The sequence below is a fragment of the Eleginops maclovinus genome, chromosome 18 (genome assembly GCF_036324505.1).
Source record: "Eleginops maclovinus isolate JMC-PN-2008 ecotype Puerto Natales chromosome 18, JC_Emac_rtc_rv5, whole genome shotgun sequence".
In the NCBI taxonomy this organism is placed as follows: domain Eukaryota; kingdom Metazoa; phylum Chordata; class Actinopteri; order Perciformes; family Eleginopidae; genus Eleginops; species Eleginops maclovinus.
In genome coordinates, this window is record NC_086366.1 from 23,020,739 (window position 1) to 23,040,004 (window position 19,266).

General features: G+C 38.7%; 1 protein-coding gene across 3 annotated transcripts in view; it reads right to left on the reverse strand.

Moving 5' to 3' along the window:
* The window catches only part of bcas3 (BCAS3 microtubule associated cell migration factor), a 290,982-nt gene that overhangs the window by 114,269 nt on the left and 157,447 nt on the right, over window positions 1-19,266 (reverse strand). Inside the window, exon 23 of one of the 3 annotated variants that reach the window (XM_063907802.1) lies at window positions 11,287-12,701. The exons of the other annotated variants lie outside the window; for them this stretch is intronic. Within the exon in view, the coding sequence (XP_063763872.1) occupies window positions 12,691-12,701 (11 nt within the window). The 3' untranslated portion in view covers window positions 11,287-12,690. Of the gene's footprint in view, window positions 1-11,286; window positions 12,702-19,266 lie in introns of those variants that run through there. 3 annotated transcript variants of the gene reach the window in all.

A 19,266-nucleotide genomic window follows, 5' to 3' on the forward strand; every position in this document is an offset into this window, starting at 1 on the left:
GTGGTGGTCTTCCCTGCTCTGGCCGGCCGTCTTAAGTCCAGTTTGCGAGAACTAAGAGTTCAAGGTCCTCCTTACTGGGCTCTGGGCCTGTTTCACAAAGATTTACTGTCCTGCTAGTCCAGACTGGAGACTACTGAGAAGAGCTGTTGTCTATCTATTAAATATTGGCTAAGGCCATTGGCATTGTGAAATGTGACGGATAACATGCATTATGAGGCATGAAAAAATGAATGTGAAAATATTAAGATTGAATGATAACTGTAAGTGCGACATTGTACATGATGCCAGTGTGACTTGATTTTAGGATGAAACCAAAGCCAAAAATGTACAATATATTTGCACGTCTAATGTAGGAGAAGGATTGCATGCAACTGGATGTATATTTAATGTATTTATAAGAAAAAACAACATTTTAGACAAATAACTATGAAATAAATGAGAAATATCAAATTGACACTGGATATAAAATATCCAGATGTGATCGTAAGGACTTCGTATGGGAACTTGCAGTATGTAAGATTGATAAGAGCACAAATATTAGTTTTTATTTAATACCTAGAATGAAGTGACACACATTGGCCTTATGTTAGCCATAAAGCATTATAAAATTCCATAACTGACATTACACTTTGAATATTATGTGTGTGGCTTATCTTGCCACAATCTTTTTTCCTTTCAAAACTATTTCAGTATTTCTCGTTCTATTTCATTTGAAAATAAGAAAATATTTCAATTATAAATGTTTAAATGACCGGTTCATTCATAAAACTATGCTTACATTTATTTGTGAAATTGGCAAAAGTTATTGTTTCTTGGCCCCAGGGTACAACCCAATCCTTCCTCCGTTCCAAGAGAATAATCAGATCCACTAATGCAACCTCTCCTCAAAAAAAAAAAAAACTCTCCAGAGTGTGTGAAGGCCGGGACAAGTCGGCTCTTGAGGGAGAGACAGAGTGGACGACGGAAGCTTCTGGAGTGTTTTTCTGGCTGAAGCTCGAGCCAGACTCCTCGGTGTCCTTCAGAGTTAAAAAACAAAAACATTTGGAGTGCAAGGGCTCACAGCTAGCGCACATCTCTTATTTGTTATCACTTATGCTCCAGGCCCGGTTTACATTCTCCTGAGTGTGTCCACTGGCGTGTTCTTCCGGAAATTTGTCCCCTGCGGCCCCTCCTGATTTAGATTCGGAGAGCAATAAAGCCTGCTGAGTTGTTGCCTTGGACAAATAAACTGACCCAAGTGTTGATGTAGAGATGTCCCGGAGACACAGAGAAAAAAAAGTTTATAAAAAGAGGGAGAATGATATGTCTCTCGCTTCTTCCTGTGAAGGTTTCCGGCGAGGCAGTAAACACGGCAGTGTCTGTCTCCTGTGGGAGCCCAGGGAAATGTGTTTGTGTGAGAGTGTGTGTTGTCGTGTGGATCTGTGTGTTTACGAATGTTTGTGTGCGGTGATGTACTGCTTGTTGGTGCATGCACACACGGTATGTGTGTGTTTGTGTGTGTGTGTGTGTGTGTGTGTGTACAGTTCCTCTCCGCTCTGCAAGGGGAGTTGTGTTGGAGCCAAGGGTCCAGCTGCTCATAGGTGTCTGTTTACAGGCTGTTTCACACACACACACACACAAACACACACACACATACACACACACACACACACACACACACAAACACACACACACACACACACATACACACGCCTTGCATCACTCCACAAGAATTCCCACTAAACACGCATCGTGTAAGGTTCGCCTTAACAGCTTGTGAAGTAATTTAATTTGCTTCGTTTGTTAGCACACTAGCGCACACAGGAACATTTGGTTTTTAACAACATAATTATATCACCTGAAACAATTACTGACGTGGACTGACTGAATTATAGTGATTTCAGGAGTTACCTGCTTGACCAATTAGGACTGGGTTAGTATTTAAATGGTTTGTTCAATTACTCAGAATAACGTGTCATTGTGAACAACTCTGACCGGCAAGAAAATCTTCTCAGCACTAGAGGTGGAAGAAGTGCACAGACCCTTAAACTTCAGTAAAAGTACAATTCAAAAATCCTACTTAAATCAAATCTTAAGTATTATCAGCAATATTTCCTAAATGAATGTAAAAGTTGTGCAGTTACACTGATTTATTAATATGTTAACAATTGTTAAATAAATTGTTAATAGTGATGCATCAATGTGAACGCTATATTTTATTGTTGTAGCTGCTGGAGGTGGAGTTTAACTTCTTTAAATAAGAGATGATGAATCTGGAGAAAAGAGGAAAAACATTTATTTTGTTAATGTTTTTGTTTATTTGCACTAGTTTTTGCTATTTGGGATATATTGGACACTTTAAAACTGTGTCATGTTTTTCAAGTAAATCCTTAACATATGTTTTGCATCTGAATAACCATCTCAAAAAGTAGATTTATTTCAGAGATACTGAGAGGATATTTTGAGGTAAATGTACAAGGTATTTTCTATGGATGCTGCAGACACATGTTGTATTATACAGTATAACACATTTTAAAGGGCCTTTCTGCATGATTATCAATATTATTTTTTGAATTTACGTGTCATAAAATAGGTTGCTGAACATGCATATCAAGTTTCAATCTTTGTATTACTAAATACAGGTAACGAGCTGTATGCCCTAACGTTCAAACTTATGATGATGATACTGCTCTTTACCGGAGTTAGGGGCAGTTCCTGACCGCTGCTTCTTTTCTGATCCGAGGTGATGATGGGCATTAATTAGGATTTTTGTTACCAGTCTCTTATTGCCAACCGTGGACCTCCTGATTACCTCCCTTTAGATTCAATTAGAATCTTGGGTCGCGATGCTGATTTTATTTCACTTTGTTGGAATTTGTTGGAGAAAGGACTGAGCCACTTGTTAAGACACTAGCAGCCATTTCTGCAGGTTAGTGAGCGGTTTGTTGGATGGCGGTGTGAGAAAGCGCAGGGCTGTGTGTCTGCAGGATAATGAACTTGCATGGCTGCCTGGCTTTTCTCATTAAAGGTGAGACCTTGTAGCTCTGACATATGTTAATAGCTGAGGGGATGGTAGCACAGCTTAGGGGGGGACCTGGAGGGCTAGAGTTACACCTGTGAGTCTGTGTGTCTGTGTGTATGTGTGTGAGTGTATATTTTTAAGAGACGTGTATGCTTTACTCAACATATTTCTAGGACGAACATTGACACTTCTTGTTTATTTTGTATATGTTTATATTTAATTTTTTATGTGTAATGCCTTGATGGTGACAAAAGCTATTTCCCAATTTGGGAAAACTAAAGTATATTTAATCTACTCTAATCAGACATTGACACAACAAAGGACTGAACGTCGTTGCTTTTATCATTTTAATAACAATAAACATTTTCTATTGTGTTTTTTACTGAATTTTTCCACTGTTGGTATATACAAATGCACTTCTTTTTTTGACGTGCATTTTTGTTAAGTTACTCTAAAAGTTGTTTTAAACAATATGTTATAATTGTTTTTTTATTTAATGGTATTGTTATTCATATTTTAATATAGTATAAGTATGTTGTATCTATAGATATTTTAAAGATATTTATTTGTCCACTGTTGGTCTGTATATACAGTATTCTCTGGTTATGTTTGGACTATTATTGCTTAAATAAAACTATAATTGTTTATGGATATTTATCCCTGTTATTATGTATTTATATACGTGACAATTCCCTAATTCGGAATCAATAAAACAATATTTAATCTAATCAAACTTTGGCATTTGTGTTTTTAACAAAGGTCTGAATGGCACTGCCTTGATTATTCTGGACACACACTGGTATATACACACACACGACCCTGGTGGATGAATGCTGGCTACAACAACACACTCCCCCCGTGAAATGACCTATGACAGATTCGAACACTTTCACTATAATGTGTGTGTGCATGTGTGTCATATGCATTTAGGTACAATGACATTTCATCTTCCAAACCTTTTTTCCTTAGCTTTAATTTATGCATTTCTTTTTTCCTGTGATTTTCTCTTGTAATGTTTTTATTAACTTAAAGCTTCATTCCATCATTTACTTCTTTCTTTCTCTAAATCAGTTGTATCCTTCTATACTTCCTTTCATTCTTTCTTTATTCACTAGCTATTATTTAGTCTTTCTTAGATCACTCTTTCCTTCTTTTAATTTATTCCATTACCCCTCTCTCTGTTTATTTTTACTTTATCATCCCTATTTCCTTCCCTTTTTCTTTCCTCCCTCTTTCCCTCCACCCTACCTCCCTCCCTTTCTTTCATTCACCCTTCCTTCATGTCTTTCATCTCCTCTTTGATTCAAACTTTCTTAACATTTTTTCTCTTCTTCTCTTTTTCTTTATTCCTTATTTCTTTCTTTCTTTCTTTGTAACAATCTGTCTGCTCTTTCTGTATTTGTAAATGGAATGACACACTGTTAGTTATTGTGTATTATTTGTCACTTTAACAAAGAAAATGTTCTCTTTGACATAGCAAACATAAGTCACAATACACTATTTTAAATAGAAGTGTGTTTGGATCTCAAATCTTTCAAGAAATCAAAATGTGTAATCCATATACACAAATCCAAATCTGTGAGTGTCTGAGTGCACATATAGGGTGCATTTACACATGGTTTCCTTCCCTTATGGCCTGTACTACATGACTGGTGTAAATAGGAAGTTGTCTGGTGTCTGTGTTGCGATGCTCCAGAGACAACAGCACCCCAGGACCCTGATGTGGCCCGGACCCCACAGGTCATCAGTTCTGACCTTTAGTGAGCAGTCAGCAGTGAGCCTTAGGGTTGCAGGTAGGCTTGGATTACTGCACTCTGTCTACGCACACAGACGCACAATGGTATAACGAGTGATATGTCAGAAAAGCGGCGGCATGTGCGCACACACTCGCACACACATGGACGGCTCGAGGGGAAATCAAGCTGTCGCCTCTCGATGACCTCTAACAAAAGGACCATTGAAAATAACAAGACATGCTCTCACAGTGGCAGTTCAAGAAAAAAGCTTCCCTTTGTTACTCTAGGCAACTTCTCAGCACCATGCCATTCAAATACCAGATCCTCTCAGCAGTGCCTTACAAGGGTTCACTGCACATTGAAGAGAGGACTACAGCATACTGGTGTTGGAAAACTGACATCCCACTTTGGGATCCTAACCTTCAATCTGTTTTGACATTATATTTTACGACAATAAAGTTCCTAATAGAATATGATGCTGAATGGATATGGTTTCCTTTAATAATGGCTAGACGACTGATTTATACATCAATAAAAATACCCAGTGGGTATTCTTGGGTTTTTTATGGTCTTATAAAAGTTTGAAACTTTCTGGATTCTGTGCATATGTTCTTATATACGAAGTGACAGGGGTTTGGCTTGATACCCTTACCACCATGTTTATTATTTCAATATTGGTCAAAGAAACAGGGTCCCATCTTTGTGACATTTTCAAGTCCAATTGGGGACACTCACTGCCTTAGCCTGACAAACCTTTTTTGAAAAAAGTTTTAATCAGATTTTAAACCCCTGATTAGTCTCACATTTATGTTCTACACGTTTCTTTTTTGGCCCTTTTCCACAGCAGGTCTGCATTAAGGTATCTTACAAGTTCTCAAAACTGTTTTTCATTTACATGCGACTTTTGGATTGGGTCTTAAAGATGCAATTTTAACGTTATAAGCGATGGTAAGGGAACCCAATACTCTCAACAGGCTTTCTTGGCTCTAGCGTGTTCAACAAATGGTATAGATGGAGAGGGTCATCAATTCATATAGAGGGCCATTTCATTTCATATGACACCCTCTCAGTACATTAAATTGACGGGTCATAGCTTTTTCAAACGGATGCTGAGTTGGGGTGTGATTTCCCAGTGGCTCGATTTAAGATATACTTTGTAGAGATGGAAGAAACATAACCTTTTTGCCTCAGTAGTTTTCAAACCTTCAGTTAGGTACGATTTATGAGGCGAAAACCTTTACAATATCAGACATTTCAGAAGTGGTGGACAGAAAATAAACAGCAGGGACAGGACAGGGGGTGAAGGAGCTCACGCAAATATCAATAAACACTCCTCTTCCGTCTCGGAAGCTTCCTGCTTTATTTGATTAGGCTAAAGACGGAGGGAGGGTTGGGGGTGAAAAACAGAGCAGTCATGCTCTTTTGCTTTTCTTCCTCCTTTCCCTTCCTCCGCAATCTTAAGCCTCCCCTTAATGGGAATGGGAAGTTTGGGAAGTGGAGGGGAGAGAGGGAAGGGGTGGCGTGGGCCGCAACTAGCCTCAGCCTAACCTCCCCCATCTGGACTGGGGAGGGGGTGACTTGCCAGCCTCCAGGCTACTCTCAACCCTTCCCAGCTGTTGGCTGTTCAGGGGCAGAGGCTTTTTTCCCCCCAAGTGTGTGTTTTTGGTGGGCTTGAGAAAGCATTTTTTTTCATAAACAATTGCCATATCCTCCACCAGCTGCTGACCCCACGGCTCCTGTCCCCGAGCAAAGCTCGGGAAACAGGCAGAGGGAAATGGTTTTCATTTAGGAGACTCTGTGTTTCAAGGGAGGCCTGCAAGGCCCCACTGCTGTTAGCACGCTAGCTATGAAGCGGAAGCTAGATAGGTCACTGGCTGAGAGCAAGAGATGTTAGGTGATAGCTGCAATAGTGTCAGCACGGCCGGTTGCCATCAGCACCCTGTGCGCTATTGGATGGAGCTGGAGGGTGGGAGAAAACCGGCTCAAGTAGTTTCAATATTTTTATTGGACGCTTGAGCTGCTAGAATTAAAGATGACAAATTCCTATACTAAAGCAAAAAAATGTGTTGATATTGCATATTTGACCAGTTTGAGGCAATAGAAACGGATACAAAACACAATCTTACTGACATATTTTCAGTAAATAGTGTACAATTGTTGCCAACAGCAGACACATTGCTTGTCTGAATTGTTTGTCTCCATCAGAAATCTGAGGGAGACTAATAGATACCAGGGACACTGAATTCCCAGCTGTAAAAACATTGCATCCTTAGTTTGAGTGGAAAGGCAACAGTAACTGCTTAAAAGTGAAAAGTACATCATTTTCACATTACATTTGTCTTTTTGTTCCGCTGAACAATGCCCACTTATAAGACCACTTAGCTATGTCTATAGTAATACAAATTCTGTCCTCAAATTACCTCATTATATGTAAGTGGAATTATTACTAAACAATCCATTTCTAAAAACTTAAAGAACAACACAAGCATGCATGTCATTGTAAATGTCAAAAGGGTATACATAGTCAATAACTATGAATTTCTGGTTTAGCAGAACACAATTTATACTTGGTAAAATCTAAATTATATCTTAAAGTCCCATTAAAATCACATCTAGTAGTCTTTTGTGTGGTCAATAATGTAAACAGTTTTTTTTTCTTAAATATTCTATATATATTAATTGTTTCTGTTTCTTATTAAATGAAGAAACAAATGTAGTTTAGAGAAATATCAGAAATGCTACTTTTTGTTTCAGCTGCTTGGAGACTGTGTTGATTGACAGCAGCTGGTAGTCTGAGCGCCGGTGTTACACTGTAGGGAACGAGACACAATGTAAACAAACCTGTGGTGAAGCCTACATACACATCCAAACAAGATAGCCACTGGGGAGGTAGCCGTGGTACCTGAGACAAGCTCAAGATGTTTTCTGGTTGAGGAGGGCCTGCAGTTGGAACCCTTCTGCAAGCTGAGGCTAATTTAGTCGTCACTGCACAACTTAGTTGAGGAAAACACTAAAAGTCTTAATTCCTGTTGTGCATGTAGCAAAGCATCTATGATGTTTGATTCAGTTTTTTGTGTATGTGGTTTGGAGGTGAATGGTTAGGATAGAGTGGGTTGTTTCTGGAGGATAAGAGTGGGATAAGGCCATAAAAATGAAGAAGCCAAAAAAATTTGTAAAGCCGGGAAAATGTGTGTTTCTCTCTTGTGCTATCTCTAAGTTGGTCATCATAACCCACACTCATATAACTCAGTAATGTATTTTTTATTTGTATCTCTTATGTATATTGTATGCTGCACTGGTGGAGGAGCCTTGGACTTCATTGCTAACAACAGGCTATTGTGCATATGAGAATAAAGCCTTCAAATCTTTGACTCATTTGATCTATTGTTAATATAAAAACACTTGATCCCTAGTAGCAACATAACAAAATAATCCATCAAAGCGTAGAGTGGCAAAAGCAACATCAAAAAAGACAACAAACACAATGCACACCTGTGTTTACCAAGCGCCTTTCACGTTCCTGTCCTCAAACTGTGTTCCCAATGTTGATGAAAAATGGATTGAATGCTTGTTAGGGAAGGCGGGAGCAGGTGCCAATGCAGTATGCATATCATCTGGTGGCATGTTTGTGCTGATGCACTATGTATGAGGCGGATGGGCCTCATGCAACATTCAGCAGGCCGGAGAGGCCGTAGGTGAGGCCAGCACAGCCTGCAGCCAGAAATGCCTGAACCTCCAAGTGTGTGTGTGTGTGTGTGTGTGTGTGTGTGTGTGTGAGAGAGAGAGAGAGAGCTCACACTGTGCTTTGTCACAGCTGGCTGGTATATCCACACATTTAGAAACACAACTGGGAGGACACTCACGCAAATGCCTTTGTTAAAGACAGAGTCATACGCATTGTTACACGCACAAACACTCACCTCTGCACAGTGGGGCTGCATCACACACACACAAGCTATTTCTGTGCTTGCATTCTAAAACAAATGCACTCATATAAACACACACTTTGGACGGGCAGATTCTTTGTGCCCCGGCGTCCCATTTGAACCTTCGCCTCAATTGTCCAGTACACACACACACACACACACACACACACACACACACACACACACACACACACACACACACACACACACACACACACACACACACACACACACACACACACACACACACACACACACACACACACACTCTTTGTATTGGTCTGTCTTGGAATCGCATGGTAATACTTCATTATGGCAGCACTGTAATTTGGGGAGAATGAGCACTTCAAACGAAACACCAACCCACACAGAAACACACACAGACGGGGTTACTGTAAATGTGTGTAACCAAGAGTTCTGCTGGGACCAGTATCAGTTTTTTTCTGGATTCCCAGAACAGTCTAAAATACACCAGGACGGTAATCAGAGGCACACTGCGAGGTTACAATTGTTGGAGAACAAAGTGGAGAGTAATGGTTCAAATTGGGAGAGGAGTGCAAGCCAACAAATATGAACTCAGAGTCACACGGTTAAGGTTTTAAGGCATCTAGGATACTAACTTAAATTAAACAAGTACATTCATTTCTTATAGTTTTAGCTTTGTAGCTTGTGCTGTCAGCTGCAGCTAAGTAGTTGAGTCTAATTGGTGTTCGTTATCAGTAAAGTTATGCCAGAGTAACACTTGCCAATGATGTAACAGGAAAGTAAAATAGTAACAAAAAATAGGCAAGAAGTGTGTGTGAGTGCACTTGGTATCATGACTAACGAGGACCATGTTATGATAACACACCTACGCTGTCAGGACGCTCTGAAAAATTAGGACATTTTTAGCGTCCTCATTTTTCAGACCTCACTTGAGGGCTATTACTAATACATTATTAAAATACATACCACTGAAATAAAGGGATATTTACTCTAGGGGATAAATAAAGTTCCACTGGGTATGTGTGTGTGTACGTGTCTATACATCCAACAACCTGTAATTTATTTAGTTTAAACAAAGACCTCCTTCAAACACTCCTCCGTCCATATGTATAAATAATACAAAACACACATGCACACAAACACCATTCTTGGCAGGAATCGTGTGGACGCTGTCACACAAACACACTGCCGTGGGGGCCTAGATGATGTGAGGTTGTCCTTTGTCCTCACACAAACACACAATTATGGTGTTATGCTGAAATGAGCTGGAATTGAGAAAAGATGGTGTAGCGTGGGTGGCTGTATGCGTGTGAATCCAGGCAGATATTTAAAAACTCTAAAGGTAAGGTAAGTAAAAAAAGGAAAATGTTTTTGTTCGTGAAAACAATACAAATGACTTACAGAAAATGTAAAGTTGAGGGTTAAAGTAGGCTGTTTGAAAAAACTTCTGCTGCGTAGCATAGACAGCTTGTTGAGTATCAGCTTCCCACACTTTTTATGTTTTGACCATTATGAGAACACTTTTGTGTACTCATAGAGCACTACATAAACATTTCAATTAAAAAGTACACACATTGAGACACAGCACTCCTCTTTGGTGTGCTGGTAATGGTTTACCAGCCTAGCAACTTGAAACTAACTTAACAGCAGAAAAACTGAACGATAACTTATATTTACTTGGGCATTTATGTAGTGGTACCACTGCATGCATATTTATATGGGCAGTTTGAAGAAACAACAAGGGGACACTGTCAGAGCCCCATATGAACACCACGTTGCTGTATGCTCTACATACACAAGTGCAACTCCTCACTCATAATGTGAACGTCCTTGCTATCTCATCCTGAGCTGCATCTATAATACATGCTTTATTCTGTACCTAAAGGGCAAATGCAGCTGAGTGTGTATTTCGTTTATGTGAGTGCAAGTTGCTCCATTGAAAAACTACTGTGATACAAGAGACAGCTGAGCCCAGGGCACTTTGCTTCAATCTATCTTATCAACTGAAGGTTGAGAGGACTGTGTAACTGCTTCTTATGAAGCATCAATTTCGGCTCATAACATCTGTCTGGCTAGTTAATTTGGGCTTCTTCAAAATAAACATTTCGACATGTTCATTTCAGGCCAGGTTTTTGGATTTCAAATGTTTTAACATCTTTCTCTTGTTGTTCAATGTTACCTTTTGGTAGCATAATACATGTTGATGGTAATTTTAAGAACATAAATGGATTATCAATCACCTTATTCAGTGTCCACTTCATTTCCGCAGTACAGTGCAATGCACTTGCTTGTTGATATAAAGAGAAAACTCATTCGAACAGGTTATTAGGTATTTCACTACCATTTTTCAAATGAAGGTTATGGTGAGTTATGTGAATGGATTGCTGTTATGTCATCCTTTGAAACCTGTCTCTTGTACAATAAAGAGGTTTAAAAAAGAAATGCTTCCAACTTCAAGGAAACATGGTCTGAGTAAGCTAAAATTAAAATGAATGCATTTTTACAGGCAAAAAAGCAAATGTAAGTAAGAGTAATATTGCAACCATAGTAATCCAGAAGTTGTTTTATTCACCATCACAGTGAAATGACAAACAATTATAATGGCTAAATCTCTTTTTTTCTGCCACTATTTTAAGGCAAAACAAAAAACACATAACATTACAAGCATTACTAGATGTTTTACATTATCATCTATCAGGTACGATATTCCGCTTAGTGTCAGCAGATTTGCTATATTGTGCACTATTACACAAATAATGATTGTTCTGTCTTTGAAACATTTTTTGATGAAAGCATCACAATAAAAAGACTCACCGCAATAACCCTAATTCATTTCAAATAAATATATTTCAGTTGTGTCAGTCAAATAATGATCATTGTGGGAGGCAGCTGCCAAACAGAAGAGGAAGGAAACACTGGCTCTAGAAAGTTGGCAGTGCCTATGGAACAGTGGTAGTTTCTGCCTTTGTTAATATGTTAGTCCAGATGGTACCATCCAGGTTGAGTGAAACATTGGTATAGAGTGGTCAAATTTTCTATGGGTCATAAAAAGGGCGGTTGCTATCGAGCGACTAAGTGAGACTACTAAACATCAGTCCAAACACAAGTCTTCCTTTAGCATAGTGGTGGTGATGCGCAGCCATGCTAACGTGATATAGTACGTTTATAGCCGTCGTTAGCTTTATACTTCTGGCAATTGTATGAAAAAAGAAAACCAAATGGTCTTAATATGTACAAAACGTTATTATCATTAATCTGTGTTTGGCAAAAATGTTATTTTCAAAATCCAATGGAAAAATACCATTGTATTTGTCAAGGGAGCCCTTGCGATGCTAACTTCCTGGACGTCCTATTCAATACGTTATGGCTACACCACTCTATTGTGTCATCACCTATATTGATGCACAAAAAGAGCATCAAACAAAAAACAAAATACACATCCTGGCCCACGCCCCTCCATCAACAATTTATATACCTTTTGGTTTAATTCTTATTAGCGTGAACCAAACTGTAAAGCAGCTAAAACACCTTGATCAGTCCTACTGTAAGTAAAGTAACAGTAAGAGGATGAGCCTTAGAATGTGAACATCAAATCTGTTTTGGTCTGATCTGGTTTACCATTGAACAATCGTGACTTCTGTCAGAGTTACTGTTATGACATCCAGCTTCTTGAACATATTTTTTTAGGAATTGAGTATAGAAGTATTAACATCAAATGGATTTGACTCAGGTCAGCCATTTTTCAAAAAGACCATACCTGGACAAAAACAAGACAGACAAACAGAAAGACAGACAAGTAGAAAGCTGGCCATCTTCCTCTCTTCCGCCTTCTCTTCCTCCTCCTCCTCCTCTCGCCTGTCCTCTTCTCTCTCACACACCAATGACAAAACAATGATTGGGTAGTGAGGGAGAAGAGAAGGATGGATGGATGGATGGATGGATGGATGAATGAATGAAGGGGCAATAAAAATGATAGACATGCTGGTGAGGAAAAAATTCAAATCAATTGAAATGGTAATTTGGAGAGCGAGGAGCTTCCTTTTTAGGAATAACCTGCAAGAGACAAATAAAAAGAAAAAGTTGGATTTTAAATCTGTGCCGGTAATTCACGTCTGTGTTCTTTTCTTAGATAAATTATTTTTCCTCAGCATGCACATCCATATTTGGAGAGGGCAGATGAGCGAGTGAGGCATGCAGTTTCTCAGAGTGGTTTGGCTGTGCATGGAGGCAAAGGAAGCCGTGAAGATGCTAATGGCTAGTGGTTTAAAAAAGTGATTTTCTGTTCATGTACTGCTCACATTGATAAATACTAAATAGATGAATACAACGTTAGCCTGGGACCTGAATGAAACCATTCTTAAGCTGCGGAAAGTCACCCCCCCACATAAAAACATCATTAGATCAGCAGTTAAAATATCTTAATTTTACCAATTTTGTCCAAAAGCTCAACTCACTGGTCTCACAGACCACTAAAAAACTGTATGTTTTATTTCGTGTCCACCTTTTTATCGTTTTCTAGCCATATACACACATTACAGATACAAATGGTGTCAATGTGGTTACGATAAAAAAAGAAAACAGAAAAAGGATAGGTGGTCCCTTATCCATGCCATTATCAAACACTTCAACTTCTGATGTTTGAATACATATTTTTATTCTATCTTTTATTTTTATTTTTTTCACTTTAAAATAGTAAGACTGTCCCAAAACCCAATTTCCCCTGGAGTAACTGAATATAATAACATTATTTTGAATAAGGTTTTCTGATTCTGATGTGCTAAATGTATGGCTTATCTTTCCAACCTCTGTAAGAGCAAGACCAGTATATACAACCTTCCTCTGGTATTTATTTTTCAACAGGATGCATTATTTTCTTCTGTAAAAGTATTTTCGCAATAATATTCTTCTCCTGTCAGGACATGGAAAGAAAAGGAGATAAACGTTCTTTAAAAGTGTTTGCACCTTTGAGAACCAAGAAATATTTTCTTTCAACGTGTCATTACTTTCCTACCTAGTGTTTTGCTGACTTTCCCTAAGAATTTTCCTATAATGTGTAAAAAGGATTTAACATGGCGATGTTCAACAATAGGTAAAGAGTTATTGCCAAAAAACACCACTGACATATCATCATTCCTGTAAAAAAGGTCTTCAGAAATGTTGAAAAGCTGCCATTCAGTATCAGTTTCGTAAACAAGGTTGACAGTCTCCTCTCCTCATCATGACCCTAATTTGTAATACAAGTAACTACTGTATATACAGGAGGCATTTATACCATGAGGTGACTCAAATATTAGTAATCATGAATGAGTTCTGGCAGAGCTGCAGGCAGCTGTAGAATGGGAAATCACAACCCCCGCATTTCGTCTGATAGAACTGTAAAAGTAGCTAACACACGCAGGAGTAATTGTGGCTGTGTGTGTGTCGGGAGGTGTGCTTTATAAGTGTGCATCTTTGTGTTGTGTGTTCCTTGTGTGTGAGTGTAATGGGTACCGTGTGCTTGCTGAGGTCTTGTTTGCCCATCTTAAGTCAATTAAAAGGAAATAAGGAGGCTCTGACCGGCCCGTGAACCAGCTCCCTCAGCTGAGAGAATGTCTGCACAATGCACACACACAAACACACACCCAGCAGCTAACACACAGAGGCTGATAATGCTCCACAACCGGCAATCGACCCTGTGCCCTGCTGTGTGAGGAACAATGGCTCTGAGGGTCTGTAAGTGTGTGTGTGTGTGTGTGTGTGTGTGTGTGTGTCTGTGTGTGTGTGTGTGTGTGTGTGTGTGTGTGTGTGTGTGTGTGTGTGTGTGTGTGTGTGTGTGTGTGTGTGTGTGTGTGTGTGTGTGTGCGTGTGTATGGGTTTGTGTTTAAGCATGTCTGACAAAGCTTCAGAAGGGAACTGTTAAATACAACACCAGGCACACATGTACGCATTACATTTGTTCCTGGAGAGGAAAGCTGAATCATTGTTTTTCCTACAGAGAACACCACTATTCACATATCTGTTGTATGTAATGCAACGTAATGGAACTATTTTACCTTCAAAAAATGGCTGCAGAAAATGACTTATTATTATATATTTTCAAGACCTTTTAATGTTGGTTTGTTTTGAATAAAATAAAATGGAAGGAAAATCTTTGTTTCAATTGTGAACCTGTATGATTTAAACTGTCCATCAATAAACAATACAAATAAAACATTGGGAAAAAAATGTATACGTACAATATGTATATTTGTTTAGTAACCAGGCAGCAGGTATATACAAGTAGTCCATCGAACTACATAGCAATTTATCATTATTTGTTGTGTGATACCATTTCAAAAATATCTTTTCTAAGGAAAAACAATGAATAAAATAAGAATGAAATTGGAAAACTTATTGAAGAAAACAAAATACATATAGGGCCTTTTTTGTATTTTAACACATGATCATTTTGACCCAGCATCTCTAATTTAACTGACCATTTTATGTAAATACTGTAAAAAATATGATATTAAGTCAAATAATTATTCTTATATTCTTTTTTTTATCTAAAATCAAACTTTTGACACTAAATATCACATGGTTTATAATTTACTGTGTGATATTTTTTGTCATAAACCAAATACCCAGACAAATGCAGCAAAAAAAATTATAAAATATTGTCAATAAAAAGTAAATAATGAGAAAGAAGCATGTTCACTTGTTATCTGATTATTTAAATTATATTCAAATTACATGAATAAAAAAATACATTTAAAAATGAATTCAATATCATTAATTTAGGGGCTCCAAACTATTGACATATCTACAGTTCATTTAAAATACGACTAACATTAAGAAATATGTTAGCCTTCACTCAGTATTATATTATTTAGACTAAGTTTTGGGTAAGTGATTAGTTTTTACGTATAGAAAATGGCCTTAAACGTCATCCAAAAGCATTTAACAAACGTCATAAGAATGACACGAGAAAATGTAGTATTTTACACCAAATCTTCCAAAATAAAGTGATCTGGATGTCCACCATGGCACTGAAGAAATGTCTTGGCCTGGTCTGCCCTAAGGCTTTACGCTTCATAGACCACCTGCTGTCACAAACCTGCAGAAGCTAGTGGCTAGACACGCCGTGACACAGGATATCTTTTCATCTTAAGAGGACTTCTTTGTCAGGCCTTTGACTAATATTAACCTTCCTTGAATCAAGTCATCGTGTCCAGCGATCACACTCTCTGCGCACCCACTGTGAAGCATGATAAGTACCAAGTCCTAATGCATCGGCTCTATCCCATGACAATCCCATAGCTGTTCTTGTAGAGGTGAGGGAACACTTAATCCTCTATCCCCAAACCCAGCTCATAATAAACAGGCTACATTTAATCCACAACACAGTGGAGCAAGGGTTAAGACTTTATCGCTTGCCATGCCAATGTTCTCCCTTTTACTCCCGCTCACACTCTATCCCTTTTTAAGCGTTATTATAATACTGCTATTGTAAAATCACTGGATTAAAATCTGAACCAGCAATCTGCATTAGGTTAGTTGAAATGAATCACTGCTGCTGCTACGGCAGACTATACAATATATCCAGAACATTATTAAACAGATACAAAATAAATGATACAGCCTGAAAAACTACTCATATATACACAGTATTCATGTTATTTATTTTTCCAAACAATTATTTGAATTTTGAAAAAATGCACGTACATGCAATTGAATTCCTCATATTTCTTTCTGTGTCTCTGTCTATGTGCAATAACCTGAAAGGTAGGAAGAATAATTCCCCACAAAAGGTATTCAAACAGTCAACAGGAGCAGGTAAAGATGTCAGGAAATATCAAAATACTAACTATTTAACAGCAGGTCCCAACCCCCATAAATCAAACCTAGAGTTTCAACTGCCGTAATGGTTTGTGACTTCATGGTCATACATCGTTTGGTTAAAAACTCAATTACCAAAAAGGGACAAGGTTTGTCTGCTTTTATGTAATTATCAGTCAGTGGTGGACCATTGCCCATGGGTTTTTACAATGAGTTTGCCACTGCTGGCCAGTGACAACCTTTACACATTCCCATTCACCCTATTGGGCCTGTTTAATCAGAAGTAAGATAACTCAAACTTGGTGCTACCTATTGAATCATTAATTTCCCAGATTGTATTAATAGGTTTTTCTTTTACAATTTGAAAACGCTTTAGACTTGTGGTCGCACTACCATCAGTTTGTTCCCACATTGTTAGTCTTTGAATTATAAGGCCAACAGTCATCAAATAGATAGAACACACAAGGAGGTTTGAATGAACCTACACACTTTAGTCCATAAGATAACGTCTCTGCATCCAACCACTTTAAAGTTGCTATGCAGACTTATATATATATATACAGTATATAAGGAGCACTTAATAGATACCAATGGGATTTGGCAGTACGCAGTATCTCCTCCTACCCTGTCTATGGACAAAAGTGTTTCCACTTGTGTACTTCAAGTCTGTCATACCTTTCTGTTTCCTGCTAGCGACGTACCACTGCTTCCTGGATCGCTTTCCAAGAGTTGTGTGTCTGTGTAGACTCAACAAGATGAATTGTAAAAAAAGGCAAAAGGGCACACATTTTTATATAATCACTCTTCAAAGTCACTTATTGTTGTACAAACAAAAAGGTGAGATGAGCTTGAGAGAGAATGTCTGTAAAAGGCCCTGCCCGCTTTCACACCGCCACGCAGCTCACCAATCACTAGTGTAGGGGCTTTGCTTATTGGCTTGGCTGTCTTGGAAGTGTGCAAAGATTGTCAGATTCAAACCTGAACATTAGGCTCGGGAGGTAGGTTTTAAATGATGGTTATTGTTCCACAAAAGCTCTTAATTTTAAGCTTACTGAACTCTTTAAAAAAAAGTTGTGTTGTAAGAACTTTATTTTACTTTATTGCCAAGGACTTGCATTAATGCTGACAGGGAACCTTTAGGGCTCAGGTATACTTACCGAAGACAGTGTTAAAAATCATTCGTGTTCAGGTTTAGTTTTTTGTGCCTCTAATGTGACATGTCTCCATGCTTTAATGTTTAAACAGCTCTTTATTTTACTCATACTGTCTGTGCTGCAGCACTTCTTTTCACCCTCTGTCTGAAACCAGAGCCCAGTCGGCTCGGATTGGTTAGCTGGCCGGTATTGTTGTGATTGGTTAACGGCTTACAGATGTGTTCGAAATTTCCACAACTCATCAAGTGGGCTTTTGAACATCCATTTATCTTTTTTTTCTGCCATATCAGATATGCTAAGGGGTGGGAAAGTGTGTGGGAGAGAAACTCCCTCTGATGGGAATTTGGGGATTTTACCCATTGCAGTGATTTGCATGCGCAAAAACCTATTTAACACACTACAGAAAAGAGAGAATCCCAAAAAGCATTACATGGCCACTTTTGTGGCTGCACATACAGATGCTCACAGGCTTGCCTCATGGAAGAAGTTGTGTTTGGGACCTCAAAATATGGGCAGACAAAGAAATCTTGTTTATTTACTCGACAGACAGCTCCTCCCACACTCTGTTTAAAGATTTAATCTTGGTGTCGGAACTGATGACGGAGGTTGGAAGGGGGGAGAACAGGAGGCAGAAAAAAAGATAAATGGATGTTCAAAAGCCCACTTGATGAGTTGCATATGCAATGTTGGCACATCAGTATCCGAACAGCCATGTGCACAAGCTCCTGTCCGTTCAGTTCGCTATCCTGCATTCCTACATGCCACAGCACCCCAGGACATGGCCATATGCCATTGGCTTGGCCCGTTGATTAACACCGCTCTAGTCTCGCATGACAGCTCACAACGCGTACATACACACACACACACTCAACACAGTAGTTCCGACAGATGGGTGAAAAGGTGGGCCATGTCATGTGTGAAGTGAACAGAGGGCAGGGGGGTGTTAGCAATTATGGTGAAACAGACTGAAAAGAGAGACAGACACGTGTGTTTGTGTGTGTCCGTACAACCAAAAAGGTGCACATGGGCATGAAAAGGAATACTTCCAAAGCAACCCTGCACTCAGGATTGAAGAGCCATTTAGACAACCAGTCAATATTGAAGGCAGCTTTAGTGTTTATGGATCCCTGCCTTATAATCTCTCTATATCTTTTCTTATAGACACGCAATGTATGTGTAAGATACAAATGTTGAATTGACAGGCTGTTGCATACCGCGTCTACTGGTAAAGTGGCAAAATAACTGATAAATGTGTCAGCCAAACATATAAAGAAAAAATCAGCACAATTGATTTTGAAGTTTAGACACTTTATCCGGATTTTGACAAGCATTTAGAAGATTTTGGTTCCACAGCAAAATGCATTAGCTGTGTTGAACTTGAGGGGACAAACAACATGTTTTGTGTGTACAGATAAGTCACTATTCATTCTCCGAAGACCAACCTTTGCATTGGTTGACAATTACTCTGAGCAGTTCCTAGAGCATGAACAGCATGTATAACGTATGACGCAAAGATAGAGAGAGTTGCTTTAATTCAAGAAGGGGACAACAAACGACATGTACTTTGGAGTTGGGTTTTATCGCCTGTAACCAATGGTGTCGGTCAATCTGTAACTAAATAATATTCCATTTTTCTCAATTGTTCACGAGGCGGCTATAGTTGTATT